Consider the following 22,517-nt stretch of genomic DNA (forward strand, 5'->3'; position numbering starts at 1 on the left):
GAATAAAAGCACTGTACGAGGATCAGGTCATAGGGGTCGAGGTGGTAAACACAATATTGCACCTCATATCCAGAATGTTAATAATGTACAAGACAACATTTCATTACAACCAGTCTCAGATGACAGTGAATGTGATTATACTCATGGAGTACAAGCAATCACAGAATGGAATGATCTTCCAAACAACCCAGAGACATGTGTATATATTGCTGGTATTTGTCTCAAAGTTCTTATTGACACTGGATCAAACATTGACACCATGGCTGAGTGCCACTATGAAAAATTTAGAAAACAGTTCCCAAAGCTAGAAAAATACAATGGTAAAGCCACTGCCTATGCTTCGAAGTTAGCCTTGCCAGTGATTGGAACTTTCACTGCAGAGATTAAGTCAAAGAATGCAATGCTCATTACTACATTCCATGTTGTTAGGAATGCAAAGGAGTCTTTACTCAGTTACAAGACTTCAACCAAATTGGGGCTACTTCAGCTTTCTAATGCTGTAGCAGTGGAATCTGCAAACAATGTTGATGGTATTGTTGCTGAATTTTCTGATCGATTTAAATCCATAGGTTGTTATACTGATAGCAAAGTACATCTGCATATCAACCCAGATGTAATTCCAGTTGCCCAACCACATCGCCGACAACCATTCCATACTCGCAAGAAAGTCGATGCTGAACTGGATAGGCTGATAGAACTAGATATCATTGAACCAGTAACAGGCCCAACACCATGGGTAAGCCCAATTGTCACTCCACCAAAGCCGAAGAATCCAGATGAGATACGCATTTGTGTGGACATGCGTGTTCCCAACAAGGCAATAATGCGTGAACGCCATCCTACACCCACTGTAGATGATATGATCTACCGCTTGAATGGTGCAACTATATTCAGCAAGTTAGATTTAAACAAGGGCTATCATCAGCTTGAACTTGATGATGAGAGTCGCTTCATCACAACGTTTACGACACATCGAGGTCTGTATAGGTACAAGCGCCTGAGTTTTGGTATTAACAGTGCTGCCGAGGTATTCCAGCACACCATCAGCCAGGTATTGCAAGATATACCTAATGCTGACAACATGTCTGATGACATCATTGTTTATGGCCGTACCCAAGCTGAACACGACAAAGCTCTTCGTGCAACATTGCAACGCTTACGAGAAAAGAATTTGACGCTAAGCCGAGCAAAGTGTGAGTTCAATCAACATAAAATTGAATTCTTTGGACATGTACTTAGTGACAAAGGTCTGTCTCCAGATCCTAAGAAAGTTGCAGATATCAAGAATGCTGCACCTCCTTCAACGTCCATTGAAGTACATAGTTTTCTGGGAATGGCAAACTACTGTTCTCGCTTCATTCCAGATTTTGCTACCATTACGAAGCCTCTACGTGAGCTCCTGAAGAAAAACGCATCATGGTACTGGAGCGATATCGAGCAAAATGCATTTGATGCTGTGAAAGATGCACTAGTAGAGAATGCGACTGCTGCATACTTTGATCCATCAATGGACACTGAATTAACGGTGGATGCTAGTCCTGTTGGATTAGGTGCTGTTTTAGCCCAACACAAACCTGGTCAACCAGATTCCAGAGTAGTAATTGCCTACGCCAGCCGTTCTCTCACAGATGTTGAGCAACGATACAGTCAGACAGAGAAGGAAGCTCTTGCTCTTGTATGGGGCTGTGAACACTTCAATGTGTATCTGCTTGGTGCACCCTTCACCACGATAGTCACTGACCACAAACCGTTGGAGACCATCTTCAATAATCCAAAGTCCAAACCACCAGCTCGCATTGAGAGATGGGCTCTTCGTCTGCAACCATACAACTTTACGGTGAAATACAAGCCGGGTGCAGGCAATCCCGCTGATTACATCAGTCGACATCCTGCAAACAGTTTCACCATCACCAAGCATCAGCAAGTTGCCGAGGAATATGTACACTCTGTAACCTGTGATGCAGTCCCTAAGGCTCTTACTCTTGATGAAATCCGCACTGCAACCCTAGAGGACCCAACTCTGCAAGCAACAGTGGATGCATTGACTAAGAAAAAGTTTCCACGCATCCCACCCTCAGGAGTTGACCAAGATGCATTCAAAGCACTTGAACGCATCCAGACAGAATTAAGTGTTACGCAACAACGCGACACTGTGCTGCGAGGTACTCGTATCGTGATTCCAGCTGTTCTCCAGCAACGTGCTCTGAAGCTTGCACATCAAGGACACCAAGGTCTTGTTAGGACGAAACAGCTGCTACGAGAAAAGGTGTGGTTTCCTGGCATTGATCGTCAAGCAAAGGATATGCATGATGCCTGTGTCCCTTGCCAAGCTGCAGTGGATACTTCAAGACCAACACCTCTACAACCTTCACCACTACCTGCTGCACCATGGGCGGAAGTATCGATGGACTTCTGCGGACCACTACCAACTGGAGAGTACTTGATGGTAGTCATTGATGATCACTCACGTTATCCAGAAGTAGAAATCATCAATTCCACATCTGCAAAGGCCGTCATCCCGAAACTTGACAAGATCTTTTCAAACTTTGGCATTCCTGAAGTTGTCAAGACGGACAATGGACCGCCATTCAATGGACAAGACTTTGTCAACTTTGCTGAGCATATTGGATTCAAACACCGCCGTGTGATGCCACTACATCCTCAAGCAAATGGAGAAGTTGAGAGATTCATGCAACCCTCTCATGAAAGCGGTACGCTGTGCTCATGCCGAAGGACGATCCTGGAAACAAGCTATGTATGCTTTTCTCAGGAACTACCGTGCAACACCGCATGGAACACTGGGCAAGTCACCTGGTGAACTTTTATTTGGACGTCCTATGAGAATCGCACTACCCGTCATGCCAGCCGAGGTAACGGATAAACGTCTCGCTCAGAAGGATGCACTAGCCAAGGGCAATAATACCACTATCAACTATGCTAGAATAAAAAGATAACAAATTTGTTAAACATGAACGGCCATTTATAAAACCATGTTGCGACTCAATTATTAATTTATGTTTTTCTCGATGGAGACGAATTGTATTTGCAATTATTGATTCAAGTAACTTTCCCACAATAGACGTTATGCTAATTGGTCGATAGTTTGACGCAAGTGATCTATTTCCTTTCTTAAAAATTGGTACCACATTAGCTACCTTCCATGACTCTGGCACTCTGCCTGACTCTATTGATTTATTAAATATGGTAGACAATGGCTCGGAAAGCTCCTCTTTGCATTCTTTAAGCACCCTGGCAAACACTTCATCCGGCCCTGGGGATTTGTTTGGTTTTAGTTTTTCTAATTGTTTAATTACATCCTCCCTGGTAACTGCTAAACTAGTCAACCTGTCCTCATCCCCACCCACATAGACTTGTTCGGCTGAAGGCATATTGTTAAGTTCCTCTTTAGTAAATACAGATACAAAATATTTATTAAAAATACTACTCATCTCTTCATCACTATCTGTTATTTGACCTGTCTCAGTTTTTAATGAACCTATCCTTTCCCTAGTCTTAGTACGCTAGTCTAGTCTTACTTAGATTTCATTCCATAGATGCTTTGTTTGTATTCTGTCTAAATTTAGTGGCCTATATATAGCTATATATCTAATATATCTATCTGTGTGAAATAGTTTAAATCCATTTATTTGATATTCAGCTAATAATTCTCAATTTTCTGCATTCATCCACGTTTCGGTAAGGGCAATAATATCAATTTTTTCTGTACAGACAAGAGCATTTAACTCGTTTATTTTGTTTCTTAGACTTTATACTGTTAGTGCAATATACCCGAAGTGAATTGTTATTTTGAGTCCCTTCTCTTTCCCTGATAATTTTGCCAATTTCTCCAACAAACATACTTCATACATATTAACTGCTTCTTCATTATCAATTCCCATACCACTATCTACTAACAGTTTAAACAAATGCCTCTAACCACGGGTTCAAACGAGTTCGCAACAGCAACAACCCCAGCCCTCGATAGATGCACCCCATCACGAGTATACATTTCATTTCTTCCATAGAAGTGTTCCCAGTTGTCTATGAAAGATATTGAATTTGATTTGCAATATCTTTCCACCAAGCGAATTATATTGACACCAAGTGTCAATTGCCGGCTGGAAACAACCATTCATTTCCAACGCTCTTTCTTGGAAGAATGCCACATATGATCGGGATTCCTTCCTTGCTCCTAACTAATTCTATGGCTAAATTTCTTTATCAGTTCCTTACTCCTAACTCGTCCAACATCATTACCCCCCCCTGCACTAGCACAAATAATGGGTTTGTTCCCATTTCCTGTCATAATATCATTCATGTTGTCAACAATATCTCCAATTCCAGCTCCTAGATAGCAGACCCTTAACCTGTTCCCCCTATCTCTGGCACAAAACGTCCTGTCTAAATAAACGTCACCTGGGAATCTCCCACAACCAAAATTCGTTTAGGTACCTCCTTAACTTTCTGAGCACTTTGGGGGGGCCTGTGCTTCGTTGCTCGTTGAAACGGATCGTTGATTTCCGTTTCAAGTGAACTGCAGGCTCACCACAGCATTCGTCTTCAAACACGGCGAGTGAATTTGATGTCCTTAGGGCGTCTGTAGGCGGTCTTGTCAAGGTCTTCATAGTCTTCAAGGTTAGATTAACAATCTTGTTAATATTGGTCTCCTTCGTTTCTTCCCGATGTTTCAGCTGTCGTACCTCCTCTCGTAGGGAATCTATCTCTGCTCTCAGAGTTTCAACTAGATTCATCAATTCCTTCACTAATCCCTCCATTATGGCTATAATAATGTTACTACAATCGGAGCTCCAGCTAACACAATCTCTCACTGTGACTGCACCTGACACATCGAAATAGGGAGGTCCAGGGAACAGTGATCACAAATAATTAAGATTAAACTTACACTGGAATAGATACGTAGGAGAAAATTCTGCTAAAGTGCCAGATTTTCGAAAAGCTGATTTTAATAGCCTAAGAATTTTTTTAACCCAAATAGATTGAAATGTCTTGGGTATGGAGTGTGGGCCGGTCTTGGAGCGAGACGTGAACCCAGCGATATGTGATGTAAAAAAAGGATTTTTATATGGAATTCATATATATTTATTATTTTAAATATCCTTATTTTTAAATATTCTTAGCAAAGCACAGGAACGTAGTAAACCATACATATTGAATGGATCGAATGTTAATGACCCACTGCTAATGATCGAATAATGACAACAACAACTACCCTCATCACAGTCGACTTGAGAATGGTCCAGGATGGACCTTCATATTCTTGTGTATGAATATTAATAAGTTATGTATTTTGTTATTGAAACATATAGTTTAGGAAACAAACAAATTGGAGAAGGAATAAAACATATTTTGGGATGAAATTTTATCTTTATTGCTTCCATTGCTGAATGACCTAAATACAAGGCTTGAATAAAAACAAGTTCAATGTCATTAATGTAAACACTACAAAGAAGACCCCAACTCTGTCTTTAACAGATCAGGTAAATTTGAATGATAATGTTCATTGTTAACTCTACGTTTATAAATGTTTTTCCTTTATGTGATTTAAACCAAATATCAACGATTTAGGCAATATTTTGCAGTTTTTCCACTTTTTAAATGAGTGTGTGTAATTATCTTAGTCTTGGTCATCAGTATGTGCAATTATTAAAATATTAGAAAGAAAATATATGTTTTGAGAAAATATTGAGGTCATGCAATGGGATTGTATCCGTGGACTCCCCAGGTACAAATTTTACCGGCTGGACCATGATGAGCTCAAAAGTATCTCGGAAATACCTCAGTATTTTCTCGTCCATTACATTCTTGTGATTTCTTTTGTAGGAGACTTAAAAATAGTTAAAAAAAGAATTGATATGCATTCCTTGGATATACCGAATTGCAAATTGATTAAATTCTGTTATTGATATCAGTTCCTGAGATTTGGATAAAAGGTTAAACAAAAATTTTCATTATCCATGAAAACATTCACAGAAAATAAATAAATATGGGTGAATAAAGTAAAATAAAAACAAATTGGTCCCAGGGATACTTTTATTACATAATATTTTTGGCCATGATGGCATTATGTTCTCCAAAATTTTCTTAATTATGTTTTGTGTAATAATAAGGGAGTTTTTATTTATTAGGTAACAGTTGTCAGAGAGATGTCAAATCTTAGTAATATGGGATTTCTAAGCAACTCCCCCCTCTCCCTAAATTTCTCCCCCTCCCTAGATTTTTTTATAAAAACTTGTACCACCTGGGAGCCGGTCGGCCGAGCGGACAGCACGCTGGACTTGTGATCCTGTGGTCCTGGGTTCGATCCCAGGCGCCGGCGAGAAACAATGGGCAGAGTTTCTTTCACCCTATGCCCCTGTTACCTAGCAGTAAATAGGTACCTGGGTGTTAGTCAGCTGTCACGGGCTGCTTCCTGGGGGTGGAGGCCTGGTCGAGGACCGGGCCGCGGGGACACTAAAAATCCCCGAAATCATCTCCAAATAACCTCCACCAGGAATATACATGATGATTTAACAAATCTATACATCATCTGGTGCACTAAAATTTGTTTCAGTTCTCTAGAACGGAAACTATATATAAAGTCTAGCTATATATAAAAGGACTCATATTTCTTGAACGATATATGCTGGCACCTTCATGCGTCTATTCATATTTCCAAGATAGCAGAAAATTCTTAAAGTTTCTCACTGTGGTGCAATTTATTGCACCATGTTTCTCACTCACAAATTGGTGCACTAAAATTAGTTTCAGTTCTCTACAGCTATATATAAAAGGTCTCATATTTCGGGAACGATATATGTATGCACCTTCATGTGTCTATTCATATTTCCAAGATAGCCGAATCTTTTTCCACACTCGGTACACTCGTAAAGCTTCTCACGTGCATGTTTCATTGTACCACTGTGATCAATGATATTTTTTACACAAAAAATATTATTGTCATTATTTAATATTTCAGCTGAATGCACCAACCTGTGTTTGTTCAGATTTGTCAAATTATAAAAACGTGTTCCACAGTCGGGACACTGAGGTTTTTCACCAGTATGTACCATGCTGTGAATCTTCAGAGATCTTTTATGTCTGTATCTTTTCCCACATTCTGGACACTCTTGAGTTTTCTCACCCGTACTCACCGTCATTTGTTTATTTATTTTCCTCTCTTTACTGAATCTTTTGCAACACTCTGGGCACTTAAAAGGTTTCTCACCAGGATACATCATGTGGTTATCCAATTTCCTCTCATCACTGAATCTTTTTCCACAGTCTGGACACTCGAAAGGTTTCACACCTGTACACTTCATTATGTGTTTGTTCATGTCCCTTGGGTTGAAGAATCGTTTCCAACACTCTGGACACTCGTAAGGTTTCTCACCTGTACACATCTGTAAACACATCATGTGTTTATCCATTTTCCTCTCATTAATGAATCTTTTTCCACACTCTGGACACTCGAAAGGTTTCTCACATGTATACAACATCTCGTGGTTGGTATTTCCAAGATAGCAGAAACTTTTTCCACATTCGGTACACTCGTAAAGCTTCTCACCAGTATCACGTGCATGTTTCATTGTATCACTGTGATCAATTATATTTTTTACACAAAAAATATTATTGTCATTATTTAATGGTATTTCAGCTGAATGCAGCAACCTGTGTTTGTTCAGATTTGTCAAATTATCAAAACGTGTTCCACAGTCGGGACAGTCGTGAGGTTTTTCACCAGTATGTACCATTCTGTGAATCTTCAGAGATCTTTTATTTCTGAATCTTTTCCCACATTCTGGACACTCTTGAGTTTTCTCACCCGTACACACCGTTATGTGTTTATTTAGTTTCCTCTTTTTACTGAATCTTTTGCAACACTCTGGGCACTCAAAAGGTTTCTCACCAGGATACATCATGTGGTTATCCATTTTCCTCTCATCACTGAATCTTTTTCCACAGTCTGGACACTCGAAAGGTTTCACACCTGTACACTTCATTATGTGTTTGTTCATGTCCCTTGGGTTGACGAATCGTTTCCAACACTCTGGACACTCGTAAGGTTTCTCACCTGTACACATCTGTAAACGCATCATGTGTTTATCCATTTTCCTCTCATTAATGAATCTTTTTCCACACTCTGGACACTCGAAAGGTTTCTCACATGTATACAACATCTCGTGGTTATTCATATTTCTATGTTTACTGAATCTTTTCCCCCACTCGGTGCACTCCGAAAATAAAGAGATGGCAAATTCAGATCCCTGGTATTTACGTTGCCAGCTCTATGGTATTTATGTTGTTGGCTCTCTGGTATATAAAACAGGTGTGGGGACGCAGGTCACGTGTAAGATCTTTGGTCACTGGTAAGTTGGGCAGACCGGGATGAGACGCTGGAGCTCTTGTTGTTGTTGTTTTAGATTTAATTACTCTAAACGAAATGTACATATAGCACAGGCTATAGTGAGCCGGCAATTGAGTTCGGTTACTAGCGATAACCTTGTTACTGTGAAGTTTCAGTCAAAGTTTTAAATGGAAGTGGGGTTTTCTCCTTTTCTCCCGTTTTTTTCAGCTTCTATTTAGCGCACTAGTTTTAGTTTAAATAGCATTATCTTGGTGTCGGATGTACATTCGCAGCGTTCACTAGTATCTTCCATTCTTCAACTACTTTTCTAACCATTGAAGACGCTGTGGATTTCCATCTAATCCACCTGATCTTGTTGGTTGAATTCTGAGGTTAGGTAATGATGATAGGGTTACAAGATACGAGCTAGATGGTGAGATTGCGAAGTCGAATTGCGAAAGGAATCTGAGAGTTATGATTAGTAAGAATTTAAAACAAAAGGATCAATACATAAATGTTCGTAATAAGGCATATCGGACACTTGGATTTATTAATCGCAGCGTTAGTAACAAGACACCTGGTGTGGTTCTCAATCTATATCTTGCCCTAGTTAGGCCACATTTAGATTATACAGTTCAGTTTTGGTCGCCATATTATAGAATGGATATAAATTCACTTGAACGTGTCCAGCGTAGGATGACTAAGTTAATTCCCCAAATTAGAAATCTTTCATATGAAGAAAGATTAACAAAGCTTAAGTTGCATTCACTGGAAAGGCGAAGAGTTAGGGGTGACATGATGGAGGTTTACAAGTGGGTGAATGGACATAACAAAGGGGATATTAATAGGGTATTAAAAATATCAACACAAGACAGAACACGAAACAATGGGTATAAATTGGATAAGTTTAGATTTAGGAAAGACTTGGGTAAATACTGGTTCAGTAACAGGGTTGTCGATTAATTGCCGCGTAACATTGTGGAGGTGGGGTACCTAGATTGTTTCAAGCACGGGTTGGACATGTATATGAGTGGGATTGGGTGGTTATAAATAGGAGCTGCCTCGTATGGGCCAACAGGCCTTCTGCATTTGCCTTTGTTCTTATGTTGAATTTGATTTGCCGGGCTTCAGTTGTTTCACATGCCAGCCAGTAGTATAATGGTGGCGCCTCTGCATAAGAACATAAGAACAAAGGCAACTGCAGAAGGCCTATTGGCCCATACGAGGCAGCTCCTATTTATAACCACTCAATCCCACTCATACACTTGTCCAACCCGCGCTTGAAACAATCCAGGGACACCACCTCCACCACGTTACGCGGCAATTGGTTCCACAAATCAACAACCCTGTTACTGAACCAGTATTTACCCAAGTCTTTCCTAAATCTAAACTTCCTAAATCTAAATATAAAACTTTCCTAAATCTAAATATAAATCCAATTTATAACCATTGTTTCGTGTTCTGTCTTGTGTTGATATTTTTAATACTCTATTAATATCCCCCCTGTTATGTCCATTCATTCACTTGTAAACCTCTATCATGTCACCCCTAACTCTTCGCCTTTCCAGTGAATGCAACTTAAGCTTTGTTAATCTTTCTTCATATGAAAGATTTCTAATTTGGGGAATTAACTTAGTCATCCTACGTTGGACACGTTCAAGTGAATTTATATCCATTCTATAATACGGCGACCAAAACTGAACTGCATAATCTAAATGGGGCCTAACCAGAGCAAGATATAGCTTAAGAACCACACCAGGTGTCTTGTTACTAACGCTTCGATTAATAAATCCCAGTGTCCTATTCGCCTTATTACGAACATTCATGCATTGATCCTTTTGTTTTAAATTCTTACTAATCATAACTCCCACATCCCTTTCGCAATCCGACTTCGCAATCTCAACACCATCTAGCTCGTATCTTGTAACTCTATCATCATTACCTAGCCTCAGAACTTTACATTTATCAGCATTAAACTGCATTTGCCAATCCTTTGACCATTTCAAACCCCTATCTAGATCAACTTGAAGTGATAGTGAGTCCTCCTCCGAATTAATTTCCCTACCGATTTTCGTATCATCGGCAAATTTGCAAATGTTGCTACTCAAACCTGAATCTAAATCATTTATATATATTATTAACAACAGAGGTCCCAGGACAGAGCCCTGAGGTACTCCACTAACAACATTATCCCACTCTGACTTAACCCTATTTATACTAACTCTCTGTTTCCTTTGGAATAGCCATGCCCTAATCCAAGTTAATATAGCACCCCCAATACCATGAGCTTCTATTTTTTTAATTAGTCTTTCATGTGGCACTGTATCAAAAGCTTTGCTAAAGTCAAGGTACACAACATCACAATCCTTACCACTATCAACTGCCTCAACTATGCTGGAATAAAAAGTTAGCAAATTTGTTAAACATGAACGGCCATTTGTAAAACCATGTTGCGACTCATTTATTAATTTATGTTTTTCAAGATGGAGACGAATTGTATTTGCAATTATTGATTCAAGTAACTTTCCCACAATAGACGTTAGGCTAATTGGCCGATAGTTTGACGCAAGTGATCTATCTCCTTTCTTAAAAATTGGTACCACATTAGCTACCTTCCATGACTCTGGCACTCTGCCTGACTCTATTGATTTATTAAATATGGTAGACAGTGGCTCGGAAAGCTCCTCTTTGCATTCTTTAAGCACCCTGGCAAACACTTCATCCGGCCCTGGGGATTTGTTTGGTTTGAGTTTTTCTAATTGTTTAATTACATGCTCCCTGGTAACTGCTAAACTAGTCAACCTGTCCTCATCCCCACCCAAATAGACTTGTTCGGCTGAAGGCATATTGTTAAGTTCTTCTTTAGTAAATACAGATATAAAATATTTGTTAAAAATACTACTCATCTCCTTGTCATTATCCGTTATTTGACCTGTCTCAGATTTTAATGGACCTATCCTTTCCCTAGTCTTAGTTCGATATAACTGAAAAAAACCTTCAGGATTTGTCTTTGGTTGCTCTGCTATGCGAACTTCATAGTTTCTTTTTGCTTTCCTAATCCCTTTTTTAACATTTCTAACCAGTTGTATGAATTCCTGTTCTAACCTGACTTCCCTTTTCTTAATCCTTTTGTACCAAGCTCTCTTTTTACCTATAAGGTTCTTTAAAGAGCGGGACTAACCAAAAATAGTAAAAAATAAGTAAAGAAATAATAATAGTAAGGAAATGCCGAGAAAACAACCAAAATGGAGAAGATAACGAACCTGAGAATTAACAAAAAGGAAGGAGGAAGAAAGCTGGGTAACAAAACCGAAACCGAACAAACTTCACGTGGGAGAGAGGCCAACTATACCTACAAAGCATAGGACTAAAAAAGGACTACAAGCCAACACGTGACCAAAGCACGAAACCAGCACAAATAAAGAGGGGACGGACAATAACAAACAAATAAAATAAGAATTAAATTGAATTAATAAAAGTGGAAGAAATTGCAAATTAAACATAAGAACATAAGAACAAAGGCAACTGCAGAAGGCCTGTTGGCCCATACGAGGCAGCTCCTATTTATAACCACCCAATCCCACTCATATACATGTCCAACCCATGCTTGAAACAATCGAGGGACCCCACCTCCACAATGTTACGCGGCAATTGGTTCCACAAATCAACAACCCTGTTACTGAACCAGTATTTACCCAAGTCTTTCCTAAATCTAAACTTATCCAATTTATACCCATTGTTTCGTGTTCTGTCTTGTGTTGATACTTTTAATACCCTATTAATATCCCTTTTGTTATGGTCATTCACCCACTTGTAAACCTCTATCATGTCACCCCTAACTCTTCGCCTTTCCAGTGAATGCAACTTAAGCTTTGTTAATCTTTCTTCATATGAAAGATTTCTAATTTGGGGAATTAACTTAGTCATCCTACGTTGGACACGTTCAAGTGAATTTATATCCATTCTATAATATGGCGACCAAAACTGAACTGCATAATCTAAATGGGGCCTAACTAGAGTAAGATATAGCTTAAGAACCACACCAGGTGTCTTGTTACTAACGCTGCGATTAATAAATCCAAGTGTCCGATTTGCCTTATTACGAACATTTATGCATTGATCCTTTTGTTTTAAATTCTTACTAATCATAACTCCCAGATCCCTTTCGCAATTCGACTTCGCAATCTCAACACCATCTAGCTCGTATCTTGTAACCCTATCATCATTACCTAACCTCAGAACTTTACATTTATCAGCATTAAACTGCATCTGCCAATCCTTCGACCATTTCAAAACCCTATCTAGATCAACTTGAAGTGATAGAGAGTCCTCCTCCGAATTAATTTCCCTACCGATTTTCGTATCATCGGCAAATTTGCAAATGTTGCTACTCAAACCTGAATCTAAATCATTTATATATATTATAAACAATAGGGGTCCCAGGACAGAGCCCTGAGGCACCCCACTTACAACATTTTCCCACTCTGACTTGACTCCATTTATACTAACTCTCTGTTTCCTTTGGTATAGCCATGCCCTAATCCAGCTTAATATAGCACCCCCAATACCATGAGACTCTAACTTTTTAATCAGTCTTTCATGTGGCACTGTATCAAAAGCTTTGCTAAAGTCAAGGTACACAACATCGCAATCCTTACCACTATCAACTGCCTCAACAATGCTAGAATAAAAAGATAACAAATTTGTTAAACATGAACGGCCATTTATAAAACCATGTTGCGACTCAATTATTAATTTATGTTTTTCAAGATGAAGACGAATTTTATTTGCTATTATAGATTCGAGTAACTTTCCCACAATAGACGTTAGGCTAATTGGTCGATAGTTAGACGCAAGTGATCTATCTCCTTTCTTAAAAACTGGTATCACATTAGCAACTTTCCAAAACTCTGGCACTCTGCCTGACTCTATTGATTTATTAAATATGGTTGACAGTGGGTCACAAAGCTCCTCTTTGCATTTTTTAAGCACCCTGGCAAACACTTCATCCGGCCCTGGGGATTTGTTTGGTTTGAGTTTTACTATTTGTTTAAGAACATCCTCCCTGGTAACTGTTAAACTCGTCAACCTGTCCTCGTCCCCACCCACATAGACTTGTTCGGCTGAAGGCATATTGTTAAGTTCCTCTTTAGTAAATACAGATACAAAATATTTATTAAAAATACTACTCATCTCTTCATCACTATCTGTTATTTGACCTGTCTCAGTTTTTAATGGACCTATCCTTTCCCTAGTCTTAGTACGATATAACTGAAAAAACCCTTTAGGATTTGTCTTTGCTTGCCCTGCTATGCGAACTTCATAGTTTCTTTTTGCTTTCATAAGAACATAAGAACATAAGAACAAAGGTAACTGCAGAAGGCCTATTGGCCCATTCGAGGCAGCTCCCATTCTATAACCACCCAATCCCACTCATATACTTGTCCAATCCGCGCTTGAAACAATCGAGGGACCCCACCTCCACCACGTTACGCGGCAATTGGTTCCACAAATCAACAACCCTGTTACTGAACCAGTATTTACCCAAGTCTTTCCTAAATCTAAACTTATCCAATTTATACCCATTGTTTCGTGTTCTGTCCTGTGTTGATACTTTTAATACCCTATTAATATCCCCCTTGTTATGTCCATTCACCCACTTGTAAACCTCTATCATGTCGCCCCTAACTCTTCGCCTTTCCAGTGAATGCAACTTAAGCTTTGTTAATCTTTCTTCATATGAAAGATTTCTAATTTGGGGAATTAACTTAGTCATCCTACGCTGGAAATAAATTTCCTTATCTCTTTTTTAACATTTCTAACCAGTTGTACGAATTCCTGTTCTAAAGTGACCTCCCCATTTTTAATCCTTTTGTACCAAGCTCTCTTTTTACCTATAAGGTTCTTCAAATTCTTTGTTATCCACTTTGGGTCATTGGTATTCGATCTATTCAATTTGTATGGTATACTACGTTCCTGTGCTTTGTTTAGAATATTTCTAAACAAGTTATATATTGAATCCACATCGAAATCCCCATCAACGTCACCCATCGCGGGGCCCATGTCTCGCTCCAAGACCGGCCCCCACCCCACACCCAAGACTTTCCAATCAATTTGACCCAAAAAATTTCTAAGGCTACCAAAATCAGCTTTTCGAAAGTCTGGCACTTTAACAGAATTTTCTCCTACAGGTCTATTCCATTCTATGCTAAATCTGATTTCTTTGTGATCACTGTTCCCTAGCTCACTCCCTATTTCGATGTCATTAACTTGTGTTGCCCTGTTAGTTAACACTAAATCTAAAATATTATTTTCCCGTGTTGGTTCCTTAATGTGTTGCGTAAGAAAGCAATCGTCAATTAATTCTAGAAAATCTTCTGCTTCACTATTCCCTGTTTTGTTCAACCAGTTTATTCCACTAAAATTAAAGTCACCCATGACGTAAATACTGTTAGATCTAGATGCCCTAGATATTTCATCCCATAGATGCTTTGCTTCCATTCTGTTTAAATTTGGTGGCCTATATATAACTCCTATTATAATATTATTTGCTTTTTCGTATAATTCTATCCAAATAGTTTCTGTGTGTGGCTCAGTTTTGATTCCCTCTTTGAGACTACATTTCAAATTGTCCCTAACATATATGGCTACTCCCCCTCCTCGTCTAATATATCTATCTGTGTGAAATAGTTTAAATCCATTTTTTTGATATTCAGCTAATAGTTCTCTATTTTCTACATTCATCCACGTTTCGGTAAGTGCAATAATATCTATTTTTTCTGTGCAGACAAGAGCATTTAATTCGTTAATTTTATTTCTTAGACTTCTACTGTTAGTGTAATATACCCTAAGTGAATTGTTATTTTGAGGCCCTTCTCTTTCCCTGATCATTTTGCCAATTCCTTTCTCCCACAAACACATACTTTTATTACCTCCTTCTTCCAAATCAATTCCCATACCTCTATCTACTAACAGTTTAAACCCAAACAAACACCTTTAACCACTTCTTCCAACGAGTTCGCAACAGCAACAACCCCAGCTCTCGATAGATGCATCCCATCACGAGCATACATTTCATTTCTTCCATAGAAGTGTTCCCAGTTGTCTATGAAAGATATTACATTTGATTTGCAATATCTTTCCAGCCGGCAATTGACACAAAGTGCCCTCGATATCCATTCATTTCCTACTCACTTTCTTGGAAGAATGCCACATATGATCGGGATTCCTCCCTTGCTCCTAACTAATTCAATGGCTGTCCTGAATCTCTGTATTAGTTCCTCACTCCTAACTCGTCCAACATCATTACCCCCTGCACTAATACAAATAATGGGTTTGTTTCCATTTCCTGTCATAATATCATTCATGTTTCCAACAATATCACCAATTCCAGCTCCCGGATAGCAAACCCTTAATCTGTTCCCCCTATCTCTGGCCCAAAACGTTCTGTCTAAATACCTCACCTGGGAATCTCCCACAACCAAAATTCGCTTCGATTCTACCTTTTCCTTTCGAGCAGTTTGAGGGACCTGCGCTTCAATGCTCCTCGTTACTTTGTCTTTGCCACCTCGTTGAACAACAGGTTCAACACAGCACTCGTCCTCTAATACGTCAAATGCGTTAAAAGTCCTTAGGTGTAGGCTATTAGTTGTCGGTTTAGCCAAGGTCTTCTTAAGACCCCTGTCTTTCACAACTTGCCAAGACGAGGTCTTCTTAACCGGGAAGACATATTAACCGGGAATCACAAATTAATATATTATCAAGACTGAAAGCATGCAGAGCAAAAATTACAGAAATTTATGTGACTAATATGACATCGAGGGCCAAACGAAGTTGCCGGAGACCCTAGATGCAACAAAATAAATAGACGATACTTCCTTCAGATGCAGACGCAGGGGAGGGACGTCGGTCTCAGGGCGGCTCCACCTCTAGCGCAGTAGGGAAGACCGGCGGCGCCATTAGGAACGGTGCGTTGTCGTGGGGAGGAACCCCCCAAAAGCCCACCACATGCTGTCTGCCATGCTGCCATGCCTAGCTACGGGACTTAGAACTCGATGTGGGCCCAGCTAAGGGGCGTAACATAAGAACAAAGATAACTGCAGAAGGCCTATTGGCCCATACGAGGCAGCTCCTATCTATAACCACCCAATCCCACTCATATACTTGTCCAACCCACGCTTGAAACAATCGAGGGACCCCACCTCCACCATGTTACGTGGTAATTGGATCCACAAATCAACCTTGTTACCGAACCAGTATTTACCCAAGTCTTTCCTAAATCTAAACTTATCCAATTTATACCCATTGTTTCGTGTTCTGTCTTGTGTTGATACTTTTAATACCCTATTAATATCTCCTTTGTTATGTCCATTCATCAACTTGTAAACCTCTATCATGTCACCCCTAACTCTTCGCCTTTCCAGTGAATGCAACTTAAGCTTTGTTAATCTTTCTTCATATGAAAGATTTCTAATTTGGGGAATTAACTTAGTCATCCTACGCTGGACACGTTCAAGTGAATTTATATCCATTCTATAATATGGCGACCAAAACTGAACTGCATAATCTAAATGGGGCCTTACTAGAGCAAGGTATAGCTTGAGAACCACACCAGGTGTCTTGTTACTAACGCTGCGATTAATAAATCCAAGTGTCCGATTTGCCTTATTACGAACATTTATGCATTGATCCTTTTGTTTTAAATTCTTACTAAACATAACTCCCAGATCCCTTTCGCAATCCGACTTCGCAATCACAACACCATCTAGCTCGTATCTAGTAACTCTATCATCATTACATAAGAACATAAGAACAAAGGTAACTGCAGAAGGCCTATTGGCCCATACGAGGCAGCTCCTATTCTATAACCACCCAATCCCACTCATATACTTGTCCAACCCGTACACATAAGAACACATAAGAACAAAGGTAACTGCAGAAGGCCTATTGGCCCATACGAGGCAGCTCCTATTCTATAACCACCCAATCCCACTCATATACTTGTCCAACCCGTGCTTGAAACAATCGAGGGACCCCACCTCCACAATGTTACGCGGCAATTGGTTCCACAAATCAACAACCCTGTTACTGAACCAGTATTTACCCAAGTCTTTCCTAAATCTAAACTTATCCAATTTATATCCATTGTTTCGTGTTCTGTCCTGTGTTGATACTTTTAATACCCTATTAATATCCCCCCGGTTATGTCCATTCATCCACTTGTAAACCTCTATCATGTCACCCCTAACTCTTCGCCTTTCCAGTGAATGCATCTTAAGCTTTGTTAATCTTTCTTCATATGAAAGATTTCTAATTTGGGGAATTAACTTAGTCATCCTACGCTGGACACGTTCAAGTGAATTTATATCCATTCTATAATATGGCGACCAAAACTGGACTGCATAATCTAAATGGGGCCTAACTAGAGCAAGATATAGCTTGAGAACCACACCAGGTGTCTTGTTACTAACGCTGCGATTAATAAATCCAAGTGTCCGATTTGCCTTATTACGAACATTTATGCATTGATCCTTTTGTTTTAAATTCTTACTAATCATAACTCCCAGATCCCTTTCGCAATCCGACTTCGCAATCACAACACCATCTAGCTCGTATCTTGTAACTCTATCATCATTACCTAACCTCAGAACTTTACATTTATCAGCATTAAACTGCATCTGCCAATCCTTTGACCATTTCAAAACCCTATCTAGATCAACTTGAAGTGATAGTGAGTCCTCCTCCGAATTAATTTCCCTACCGATTTTCGTATCATCGGCAAATTTGCAAATGTTGCTACTCAAACCTGAATCTAAATCATTTATATATATTATAAACAACAGAGGTCCCAGGACAGAGCCTTGAGGCACTCCACTTACAACATTTTCCCACTCTGACTTGATTCCATTTATACTAACTCTCTGTTTCCTTTGGTATAGCCATGCCCTAATCCAGCTTAATATAGCACCCCCAATACCATGAGACTCTATCTTTTTAATCAGTCTTTCATGTGGCACTGTATCAAAAGCTTTGCTAAAGTCAAGGTATACAACATCGCAATCCTTACCACTATCAACTGCCTCAACAATGCTAGAATAAAAAGATAACAAATTTGTTAAACATGAACGGCCATTAATAAAACCATGTTGCGACTCAATTATTAATTTATGTTTTTCAAGATGAAGACGAATTTTATTTGCTATTATAGATTCGAGTAACTTTCCCACAATAGACGTTAGGCTAATTGGTCGATAGTTAGACGCAAGTGATCTATCTCCTTTCTTAAAAACTGGTATCACATTAGCAACTTTCCAAAACTCTGGCACTCTGCCTGACTCTATTGATTTATTAAATATGGTTGACAGTGGGTCACAAAGCTCCTCTTTGCATTCTTTAAGCACCCTGGCAAACACTTCATCCGGCCCTGGGGATTTGTTTGGTTTGAGTTTTACTATTTGTTTAAGAACATCCTCCCTGGTAACTGCTAAACTCGTCAACCTGTCCTCGTCCCCACCCACATAGACTTGTTCGGCTGAAGGCATATTGTTAAGTTCCTCTTTAGTAAATACAGATACAAAATATTTATTAAAAATACTACTCATCTCTTCATCACTATCTGTTATTTGACCTGTCTCAGTTTTTAATGGACCTATCCTTTCCCTAGTCTTAGTACGATATAACTGAAAAAACCCTTTAGGATTTGTCTTTGCTTGCCCTGCTATGCGAACTTCATAGTTTCTTTTTGCTTTCCTTATCTCTTTTTTAACATTTCTAACCAGTTGTACGAATTCCTGTTCTAAAGTGACCTCCCCATTTTTAATCCTTTTGTACCAAGCTCTCTTTTTACCTATAAGGTTCTTCAAATTCTTTGTTATCCACTTTGGGTCATTAGTATTCGATCTATTCAATTTGTATGGTATACTACGTTCCTGTGCTTTGTTTAGAATATTCTTAAATAAGTTATATATTGAATCCACATCGAAATCCCCATTTAAGTCACCTATCGCTGGGTTCATGTCTCGCTCCAAGACCGGCCCACACCCCATACCCAAGACTTTCCAATCAATTTGACCCAAAAAATTTCTTAGGCTATTAAAATCAGCTTTTCGAAAATCTGGCACTTTAACAGAATTTTCTCCTACTGGTCTATTCCATTTTATGCTAAATCTGATTTCTTTGTGATCACTGCTCCCTAGCTCACTCCCTATTTCGATGTCATTAATTTGCGTTTCCCTGTTAGTTAACACTAAATCTAAAATATTATTTTCCCGTGTTGGTTCCTTAATGTGTTGCGTAAGAAAGCAATCGTCAATTAATTCTAGAAAATCTTCTGCTTCACTATTCCCTGTTTTGTTCAACCAGTTTATTCCGCTAAAATTAAAGTCACCCATGACATAAATACTGTTAGATCTAGATGCTCTAGATATTTCATCCCATAGATGCTTTGCTTCCATTCTGTCTAAATTTGGTGGCCTATATATTACTCCTATTATAATATTATTAGCTTTTTCGTTTAATTCAATCCAAATAGTTTCTGTGTGTGGCTCTGTTTTGATTCCCTCTTTGAGACTACATTTCAAATTGTCCCTAACATATATGGCTACTCCACCTCCTCGTCTAATATATCTATCTGTGTGAAATAGTTTAAATCCATATATTTGATATTCAGCTAATAGTTCTCTATTTTCTACATTCATCCACGTTTCGGTAAGTGCAATAATATCTATTTTTTCTGTGCAGACAAGAGCATTTAATTCGTTAATTTTATTTCTTAGACTTCTACTGTTAGTGTAATATACCCTAAGTGAATTGTTATTTTGCGGACCTTCTCTTTCCCTGATCGTTTTGCCAATTCCTTTCTCCCACAAACACATACTTTTATTACCTCCTTCCTCCAAATCAATTCCCATACCTCTATCTACTAACAGTTTAAACCCAAACAAACACCTCTAACCACTTCTTCTAACGAGTTCGCAACAGCAACAACCCCAGCTCTCGATAGATGCACCCCATCACGAGCATACATTTCATTTCTTCCATAGAAGTGTTCCCAGTTGTCTATGAAAGATATTGCATTTGATTTGCAATATCTTTCCAGCCGGCAATTGACACCAAGTGCCCTCGATATCCATTCATTTCCCACTCCCTTTCTTGGAAGAATGCCACATATGATCGGGATTCCTCCCTTGCTCCTAACTAACTCTATGGCTGTTTTATACCTCTGAATCAGTTCCTCACTCCTAACTCGACCAACATCATTTCCTCCCACGCTAATGCAAATAATGGGATTGTTCCCATTACCAGCCATAATATCATTCATGTTGTTTATAATATCACCAATGCCAGCTCCGGGATAGCAAACCCTTAACCTGTTCCCCCTATCTCTAGCACAAAACGTTCTATCCAAATACCTTATCTGGGAATCTCCCACAACTAATGTTTGCTTAGGTACTTCCTTTACTTTCTGAGGGGCCTGCGCTTCCTTTCTCTTCGTTGCTTTCCCTTTTGCGCGATCCACAGTCTCTCCACAGCACTCGTCCTCCAAAACGTCAAATGAATTAGAAGTTGCTATGGCGTTTGAAGGCGGCTTTATCAAAGTCTTCTTAAACCCGTGCTTGAAACAATCGAGGGACCCCACCTCCACAATGTTACGCGGCAATTGGTTCCACAAATCAACAACCCTGTTACTGAACCAGTATTTACCCAAGTCTTTCCTAAATCTAAACTTATCCAATTTATATCCATTGTTTCGTGTTCTGTCCTGTGTTGATACTTTTAATACCCTATTAATATCCCCCCGGTTATGTCCATTCATCCACTTGTAAACCTCTATCATGTCACCCCTAACTCTTCGCCTTTCCAGTGAATGCAACTTAAGCTTTGTTAATCTTTCTTCATATGAAAGATTTCTAATTTGGGTAATTAACTTAGTCATCCTACGCTGGACACGTTCAAGTGAATTTATATCCATTCTATAATATGGCGACCAAAACTGAACTGCATAATCTAAATGGGGCCTAACTAGAGCAAGATATAGCTTGAGAACCACACCAGGTGTCTTGTTACTAACGCTGCGATTAATAAATCCAAGTGTCCGATTTGCCTTATTACGAACATTTATGCATTGATCCTTTTGTTTTAAATTCTTACTAATCATAACTCCCAGATCCCTTTCGCAATCCGACTTCGCAATCACAACACCATCTAGCTCGTATCTTGTAACTCTATCATCATTACCTAACCTCAGAACTTTACATTTATCAGCATTAAACTGCATCTGCCAATCCTTTGACCATTTCAAAACCCTATCTAGATCAACTTGAAGTGATAGTGAGTCCTCCTCCGAATTAATTTCCCTACCGATTTTCGTATCATCGGCAAATTTGCAAATGTTGCTACTCAAACCTGAATCTAAATCATTTATATATATTATAAACAACAGAGGTCCCAGGACAGAGCCTTGAGGCACTCCACTTACAACATTTTCCCACTCTGACTTGATTCCATTTATACTAACTCTCTGTTTCCTTTGGTATAGCCATGCCCTAATCCAGCTTAATATAGCACCCCCAATACCATGAGACTCTATTTTTTTAATCAGTCTTTCATGTCAGTCTTTCATGTTTTTTTAATCAGCCATAGAGTTAGTTAGGAGCAAGGGAGGAATCCCGATCATATGTGGCATTCTTCCAAGAAAGGGAGTGGGAAATGAATGGATATCGAGGGCACTTGGTGTCAATTGCCGGCTGGAAAGATATTGCATATCAAATGCAATATCTTTCATAGACAACTGGGAACACTTCTATGGAAGAAATGAAATGTATGCTCGTGATGGGGTGCATCTATCGAGAGCTGGGGTTGTTGCTGTTGCGAACTCGCTAGAAGAAGTGGTTAGAGGTGTTTGTTTGGGTTTAAACTGTTAGTAGATAGAGGTATGGGAATTGATTTGGAGGAAGGAGGTAATAAAAGTATGTGTTTGTGGGAGAAAGGAATTGGCAAAACGATCAGGGAAAGAGAAGGTCCGCAAAATAACAATTCACTTAGGGTATATTACACTAACAGTAGAAGTCTAAGAAATAAAATTAACGAATTAAATGCTCTTGTCTGCACAGAAAAAATAGATATTATTGCACTTACCGAAACGTGGATGAATGTAGAAAATAGAGAACTATTA

General features: G+C 39.1%; 1 protein-coding gene across 1 annotated transcript; it reads right to left on the reverse strand.

The window, feature by feature from the left end:
- Positions 1-6,794: 6,794 nt before the first annotated feature.
- LOC123759185 (zinc finger protein 665-like) lies at positions 6,795-8,192 on the reverse strand. The gene has a single exon (XM_045744062.2). It carries the CDS (start codon positions 8,190-8,192, stop codon positions 6,795-6,797), a length of 1,398 nt encoding a protein of 465 aa, XP_045600018.2.
- Positions 8,193-22,517: the final 14,325 nt, after the last annotated feature.

Source organism: Procambarus clarkii, chromosome 15 (genome assembly GCF_040958095.1).
Source record: "Procambarus clarkii isolate CNS0578487 chromosome 15, FALCON_Pclarkii_2.0, whole genome shotgun sequence".
In the NCBI taxonomy this organism is placed as follows: Eukaryota; Metazoa; Arthropoda; class Malacostraca; order Decapoda; family Cambaridae; genus Procambarus; species Procambarus clarkii.